Consider the following 8240-nt stretch of genomic DNA (forward strand, 5'->3'; position numbering starts at 1 on the left):
GAGGGAAATGTAGCAATGGTGGTAGGAACATATCAAAAACTTGATCTTCACTATAAGACTTACAAAAGTCAGTGTATTTAGATGCATTTATTTATTACTTCATTTATCACACAGAGCAAACTGTTTCCTGTTGGGCCTGGCATAACCTCTCCTCAACCTACACAGTTGGCTTCCACCTCTCAGGTTCAGCTCCACCAGGACTCAGAAGAAAGGACTCTTCCTTGCAGCCTTCTTGTTCTTCAGTCTGGATTGCTATTCTCTTTTTCTCCTTCACCCTCTCCATTTTAAGAGGAAAGCTTCCCCAGCTTCTTGAAGATTTCTATCAGTCTCTACATAAGGGACAAAAATATGTGTATAAAGAAGCCTTCAGTGTCTCTTTCTCAACTGGAGATATATAGGACAGATTTACCTGTGAAGAAGTGGTGGATCTTTGGACATGATCCCTTCCTAAAAGCTGCTGGTGATTATGGATGTCATAGCTGCTTTGGGTCAAGTTCTCACACTGAAGCTTTAGCCAAGTTCAGGAGCAGTTGAGTTGAACATAGCCAATGACAGATTGCTTCTAGACTTCCCATGCTACTACATATACCCAGGAATGTTCACTGAACATCAGGGAATGGGGAATGAAGTCATACAGAGTGCCTTATGCAGCTCCCCGACATTATAAAAGGAGATGAGATTCCAGTTAGGTAACTTGAATTAAAATCACTCCTATGGGCATTTTACTTATGGATTCTGGTTATAGTGAACTTCTGCATATTACATCTGTCATATAGCTGGAACATGATACCATTAATTCATTCTTGTCAAAATTACTTCTCACATTACTCTGAAATGCTTGTGATCTATGCAGAGATGTGGTATGCTGAGGACTACATTTTCATCAGAACCAATCTATGCATTTCTTCTCAGTAGCAACAACTGCAGAAGAACCAAGAACTCTTGTGAAATGGATGAGCAGTTTGTGAGTTTCATAAAGAAGCATTGCAAAGAGAGCTGAAAGAAAACTGAAGGGAATAGAATAGAAATGACCATTTCCGTATTATACTTTTTTGATTTATTGCTCATTTTTTTAAAAATATGCTTTTGACACCTTCAGAGAAGATATAAATGACACAGGTGCTGAGAGAGAAATTCTAAGGAAAAAGTTGCAAGACAGTCATTTCTCTGTATGGCAGATTATAGAACATAACCCTAACCCTACACTCAACCTCACCCTAATCCTAACCCTAATGCTAACTTAACACTGACTCTACCCCTAACCAAAGCCTAACCCTACACTAACCTTAAAGTTATGCTAAACCTAACCAAAACGGAAACCTACCTTAACCCTAAATTTATCCTAAATAAGCTATAACTGTAATGTACCCTGTAGGTTATGCAGAATGGTTTTTCAACCAATAAAAATATTTATTTCCTAAAGAAAAATTAATTTCCTAACCTACTCTGATGCTAAACATAACATAACCCTAAACTAACCCTACCCTAAATGAACCCTAAGGCTATTTTTACTCCTAACCCTAACCTAACCCAAATGTTATCCAAACTTAACCCTAAGCTACCCTAACCCTAAACTAAACTTAAACCTAATCCTATGCATAAAATGACCCTAACCTAAACCTAACCCTAAACTAATGATAATATAACCTAACCCTAACCTAATGTCAACAATGAAATCCCACAGTAATGTAAATTTAACACTAATCTAAGCCCAACTTAACCATAACCAGAACCTAACCTAACCCAAACCCTTATAAAGGAGCCTGCATTCAGATGGCTGTAAGTGCATGGTTTACCGGGATACTTTCTGCCACATTGTACATTGGGAACACTTTTGCGATCACTTTCTGCTCCAGTAGGATCAATCAATCAACCCAGCATGTACATCCATCACTGTCATGGCTGAGCCTGGGGCAACCGCCTGAATCCAGTCCCATATTAGTTCCCTGCAGTGGCTGCCAACATCTCTACAGGTACCTGTGTTGTCTGCATGTGTAGAGACAATGCTATTTATTGGGGAGGATCTAAACCCCCCAGATTTTGTTTTTTTTAATAATCTTTCAGATTGTTCTGCATCCTTCCAAACTGGCAGAGACTGACCAAGAGAGAAATCTTGGAGTCGTAGGAGATGAATCAAATCAGCCAGTATAAGAATTTCTCTATATAAATCAATGGTGTGACCTCATTTCGAGTACTGTTATAGTTCTGGTCACCACACCTCTAAAAGGATATTATAGCATTGGAAAAAGTGCAGAAAAGGGTCGCTAGAATGATAAAAGGGTTGGAACACAATCCCTATGAAGAAAGGTTAAAGTGCTTGGGGCTCTTTAGCTTGGTGACATGATCGAGGTTTATAAGATTATGCATGGGATAAAGCAGGTACACAAAGAAGTACTTTTCTCCCTTTCTCACATTACAAGAACTCATGAGCACTCAATGAAATTGCTGAGCAGTATGGTAAGAACAGATAAAAGGAAGTACTTCTTCACCCAAAGAGCGATTAACACATGGAATTCACTGCCAAAGGAGCTGGTGGTAGCTACAAGCATGGACGGCTTCAAGAGGGAATTAGATAAGCATATGGAGCAGAAATCCAGCAGTGGCTATTAGCCACAAGGTATAGATAGGGACTCTTGGTCTGGGGCAAGTGATGCACTGTATTCTTGGTGCTTGGGGGGGGGCAACAGTGGAAGGGCTTCTAGTGTCCTGGCCCCACGGCTGGACCTCCTGATGGCACCTGGTATTTTTGGCCACTGTGCGACAGAGTGTTGGACTGGATGAGCCATTGGCCTTATCCAACATTGGCTTCTCTTATGTTCTTATGTTCTTTATCCAAAGTTTGCAAACTCTCTGTTTTGGGTAAGTGTGTTCCCAATCCATAGATTTAGATAGCCACAGATGGAGGATACATGTGAGAAATAAAGATATTGATTATGCATAAAAGTGCTGTATTTATGGTGTATGTCAGATAATAAGTATATATACATTTCTGCAATCACTTTCTGCTCCAGTAAGGGCAATCTATTCTTGTATGAAATCCCACAGTTAGTAAATGGTTTTGTTCTGTTCTGTTCTGTTATGTTATGCATGGGACAGGTGCTTTCTTTACATTGTTGTAATTTACATGAAGATATTTGCTTCAATATCCCTTCTTCTTAGGTCAAATCTGCATTTGCATTTTAAAATCAGTTTTGTGCTGCTGTGATGCCGTCTTTCTCTATGTTTGTTTGAATGTTGTTTGGAGAAGATTCTTTTAAAGCAGTGGGGAGGCTCAATGACAGTGGAGCTGCCACGAGAAGGCAATAAACATATGTGGATGTGCAAAAGTATGCTAGCACTGTTGAGGTGTGAAATCGAAACCAAGTGTAGACAGCTTTTTTTGAAGACGGAGTCAGAAGGCTGGGACACTGGTGGGAAAGACAAATTCAGATTCAACCTTAGAATCGGAAGAATGCCCTTGCCATTTGCCTTAATGTTGTGCTTCAGCCTGTATTCAGTTCATTCTTTGTTTGTTTGCCTCCCTCTGACTGTTTATCTGGTCTGGATATAATGCGTACAGTGATATGTGCCATAATTCCACCAACTGTTCACTTTACAACCTTTACTTGTTATTTAGTTGAACAAAACTAAATTGTTGTTTAGTTTTCACTTTGCATATCTTGAACATCATCATGTTACATATTAACCTGCTGTTCATTCTCTGGCTATAAGGTGGAACCTTACCTGCCATTCCAATGCATTTGAAAAAGTGTGCATGCACATGAAAGCTCATACCTTGAATAAACCTTTGTTGGTCTTAATAGTGCCACTGCATTATAAATTTGTTCTAGTGCTTCAGACCAACACAGCTGACCAACAGGATGCAATTCCACCAATTGTTAATCCCGTCATCTACAGCATGAGAAACAAAGAGATCAAGAGTACTGTTTGATTGGAAACATTAAAAAATCTCCAGCCAAGCTATTCTCTGTGAAAAGATCTTGTTGGACACATGATGCTGCCTTATGGGAGGCTTGTAGATATTGTACAATGAGCATCCTTCATGTACATATGTACAAATAGTTGTAAGAAAGTGTCAATGGGCTCTCACTTCACAAGCACAACTGGGGTTGGTACCTGAATAAATGTGGAGTCCCTGTTCAGCTGTCCCTATGTTGTGAGAGGGGTTGGTGTGATGTGGTATGTTTGCTGTAACTTGTGACCTGGTTTGCTTAGTCAAATCATTGCTCTATCAATATTGTCTACTCAGAGATCTTTTACATCATCCCCTACTTGATCCTTTTATCTGGCAATAGTGGCATTTGAACCTGGGATATTCTGTGATGCAAAGGAGATGCACCATCATGGAACCACTTTTAGTCAACAGTCTGCAGTCTCTGTGGCACAGTTCTATCTGACCAGTCCACACACCTGTTGAGGCACTCTCAGAATTCGGCATCATCCCTTGAACTCATATGCTGAATACAGGGGAAGGGTGTGGTTCAGCATCTCTCTCTGCACAGACTGAATGTATTGGGAAAGAAATGCAAGGTATGGTGAGAATACCAATGCAAGCTTGGGGCCAATGTAGGCCGTCTAACTACTGGCAAAACTCTTGGAAGTCTTTCAGAAGATCTTTAAAAAATTAAAATTTTAATAAACCTAAACCTAACCCTAAACTGTTGCGGGATCTTTCTTTAGGTTGTGTGGTAGCAAAAAAGAAAATTCTAATGCAAAAATAGTCATAGATTTGGCTAAGATGCATTTGGTCTTACATCCAGCTCTCACAAACAGGCATGCTGTGCTAAGTATCTTCTTGGGTTAGTTATAAAAATAGAAGAAATAATACAGCAGCAGAGGAGAATTCACCATCCCTTGGCAGTTAAGTAAGCTGAACTCTTGGGAGCAGGTTGCCAAGAACAGAATGATAAATTCAGCAGTGTCTGTCACACAGCCTTTTCTGTCTCTGTCACACAGCCTTGTTATTATTATTTGACAGGGGGTTTTTTTGCCATGAAATCACGGCTGATTTATGGGGACTGTGTAGGGTTTTCAATGCAAGAGAAGTGCAGAGGTGATTTGCCATTACCTGCTTCCATGTCACCATCCTAGTATTCCTCAGAGGTTTCTCATCCAAATATTAGCCAGAGCTGATGCTGCTGAGCTTCCACGATCTAATGAGATCAGGCTAGCCTGGGCTATCCAGGGCTGAGAGGAATTCGTATTTATTATATATACAGTATATTTTATATATGCAGTGTATATTGTAGCAAGCCTCTAACGAATAGCATGGGCAAAGGGATGCTTGAACTTTAATAGCTGAAGAAGAAATTGATTCTAACTTTCTCTGATTTGTCTTGGATTATAATTAATGTTATTTCTCTATAGAGTCACATCCATATGAAGAATGAAGACCTAACACCTGAGAACAGAACTTCGTCAAAAATGGAGGCAGGGACCCTGATGAAAAGGGCTGGAGAACAAATGGGAAGGGCATTCACACTTTTATTCAGAATAAAATGGGCAGCACGCAAGGGAAGTGGAGAAACAGAACATACTCAAAACTTAATATCTGAATAGCAGAGTATTCTTGAAAAAAGGGAATATAAAATATGCTTTCCCCATTCTAATCAAATGTGTGTGGGGTTACATTGTCTGAGTTTCTTTGAGAGATGGCCCTTGGGGAAGACAGAATCCACTCTTGGCTCCCAACGGGGCCTGAATCTGCATCGCTGGGCAAAAGAGCCCTAAGGACCATTAGAAATGGAATTTAGAGTTGGGAAAAAGATCCAATTTGGGGTAGAGCTACTAGGGAGCCTGCTGTGTGAAGAATCAGACTGAGTTCAAATTCAACAAAAGGACAAAGGACGAGGGTAGCTGGTGGTGACATGATTAAAGTCCTGCTTCTCTGGGCAACTCAGGATACCCACTTCCATTGTTGTGAAACTGATCAGTTGAAATCTCTAAGAGCATGCATTTATACATATCAACCAGGAAGTTTTAAAGTCATTCCCAGCCATGCAAGACAGGCCCTTGACAAGAGTGCTCCAAGGCTTTCCAGGCTGTGTTTTGTACATTATTTCCTTGTACACGATGGCTAATTTAACTCTTTACAGGTGGGTGACCATGTTGGTTTGAAGCAACAGAACAAAATTCAAGTCTAGTGGCAACTTTAAGACTAAAAATTTTATTCACAGTACCAGCTTTCCTTACATGCAGACTTCTTCAGGGATCTTAAGAAGTGTGCATGCATACAAAAGCTTATACCTTCAATAAAATATTGTTGGTCTTAAAGGTGTCACTGGACTCAAATTTTGCTCCATTAACTCCTTACAGATAGAGAATGTACTCCAAAATGACAGACCCCAGTGAGCAGTGTCCCTTGTCTGGGGTTACAGGACTCCATGAATGGGGGCCTCCCAAGTAGCTCACCCCTATGGGGGCAGTGTTGTCTATGCAACAACAGTTATTACTTGTGCAGCTAAAGTGTGGATAAGAGATCAGGAAACTGTCCACTGAACCTTCCTCAATTATTATTCTGTAATTTACAAAATCGATCTGTACAGAAATTCAATACATTTAAAGCCTCTCTAAGACACTCAGTATAGTTTCAGATCAGGCATCCAGAGTCTGTGTGGGTGAAAGGTATAGAAGCTTAGGTCTGGGGAAACAAAAGTGAGGGGGTTGGGACAGCCAGCGAGATGCTGATCTTCCATCCAATTTGCCTATGTGCAAACGGTCCCATTTGTCTCTGATTCAAAACAGGGCTATCTACTGGACTGAGATGGTCAAGCAAGGAATCCTGAGTAACCATTCACTGAGCTAAGTAGATTCACAGTACAGCCAGAAGAACACTTCCCTGAGAGAAAGCCCCATTGTATAGACCAGAGTAGGATTCAGAGGAGACCTGCTAACAATTGTTTTTTTAAAATATTTCCTCTACTCAGCCCCACAGGTAATCTGCAATTGCATACTGAGAGCAAAATGCCTAATCTTACCTCCACGTCTGAATTCTTGCTCCTGGAATTCTCAGATATCCGAGAACTACAGATTATACATTTCTTTGTCCTCTTAGCAGTATACTTGGTAGCAGTCACTGGCAATCTTCTCATCATCACAGTTGTAGCGCTTGATCATCACCTGCATGTGCCCATGTACTTCTTCCTCATGAACTTGGCCATTCTGGATCTTGGCTCAATTTCTGTCATATTACCTAAAGCGATGGCCAATTTCCTCATGAATAGCAGATCAATTTCTTATGCAGGTTGTGTGGCTCAGGTATTTTTCTACTTCTTACTGGCAGGGTCAAATTTTGCCATCCTAACAGTAATGGCACATGATAGGCATATTGCGATTTGCCATCCATTACAATATGAGACAATCATGCATGAAGCAGCCTGCATTCAGATGGCAGCCAGTGCATGGGTTGCCGGTATCCTTTATGCCACCTTACACACTGGTGGCACTTTTACCATCACCTTCTGCTCTAAAATAATCAATCAGTTCTTCTGTGAAGTGCCACATATTGTAAAGCTTTCCTGCTCACACTTATATCTTACTGAAACTGGAATTCTTCTCTTTAGTGGTGGCTTATATGGAGGATGTTTTATCTACATCATTATAACTTACATAAAGATCTTTGCAACGGTTCTCAGGATGCCTTCTGTGAACAGTCGCAAAAAAGCCCTCTCCACTTGCCTTCCCCACATCACTGTGGTGTCTCTGGTTCTTTTCACTGGAATGTTTGCCTATGTGAGGCCTCCCAGTAATACTTCTTCTGAGATGAATGTAATTTGTGCTGTTATGTATGCTATATTACCTCCATTGCTGAACCCTTTCATCTATAGCATAAGAAACAAAGACATCAAGACTGCATTGCAAAAGCTCACTGATTTTGGACATTTTCCTCAAACCAGCTCCAGCAACATCCTTCTAGCAAAACTGGGCTGAACTGTCTTATCTTGTTTATTGTGTTTATTGATTTTGTACCCTGGGCTATGCATGATATAATATACAGGAAGTAACTGTTTGGATGTTGTGAATTACAAGCAAAAGGTGGTGGGAAAGGTAGAGGTTTTTCACATTCCCTTTTTATCAGTACGTAGCTGTGTGGACTGCAAATGTAATGCTTGAGGGGGGGCGGTTGGAGGTTCCACAAGGAACAAAACCCATTTCAAACCGATAACTGCAACAAGGATGAGAAAGACATCAATACGAGCCCCCTGCCAATGATACCATGAGGTCTTCTAGCATCAGAGGAA

At 40.6% G+C, this 8240-nt stretch overlaps 1 protein-coding gene across 1 annotated transcript; it reads left to right on the forward strand.

Annotated features, from left to right (window-relative positions):
• Positions 1–6963: 6963 nt before the first annotated feature.
• Positions 6964–7929, forward strand: LOC107107662 (olfactory receptor 14I1-like). The gene has a single exon (XM_015407961.1). The coding sequence runs from the start codon at positions 6964–6966 to the stop codon at positions 7927–7929; it is 966 nt and encodes a 321-aa protein (XP_015263447.1).
• The last annotated feature ends 311 nt before the right edge of the window (positions 7930–8240 follow it).

The sequence above is a fragment of the Gekko japonicus genome, unplaced genomic scaffold (genome assembly GCF_001447785.1).
Source record: "Gekko japonicus isolate JY-2015 unplaced genomic scaffold, Gekko_japonicus_V1.1 scaffold7313, whole genome shotgun sequence".
Lineage (NCBI taxonomy): Eukaryota > Metazoa > Chordata > Lepidosauria > Squamata > Gekkonidae > Gekko > Gekko japonicus.

Bases quoted from the DNA above. Each gene is read 5' to 3' on its own strand.
- LOC107107662 (XM_015407961.1), top strand. From the start codon at position 6,964: ATGCCTAATCTTACCTCCACGTCTGAATTCTTGCTCCTGGAATTCTCA.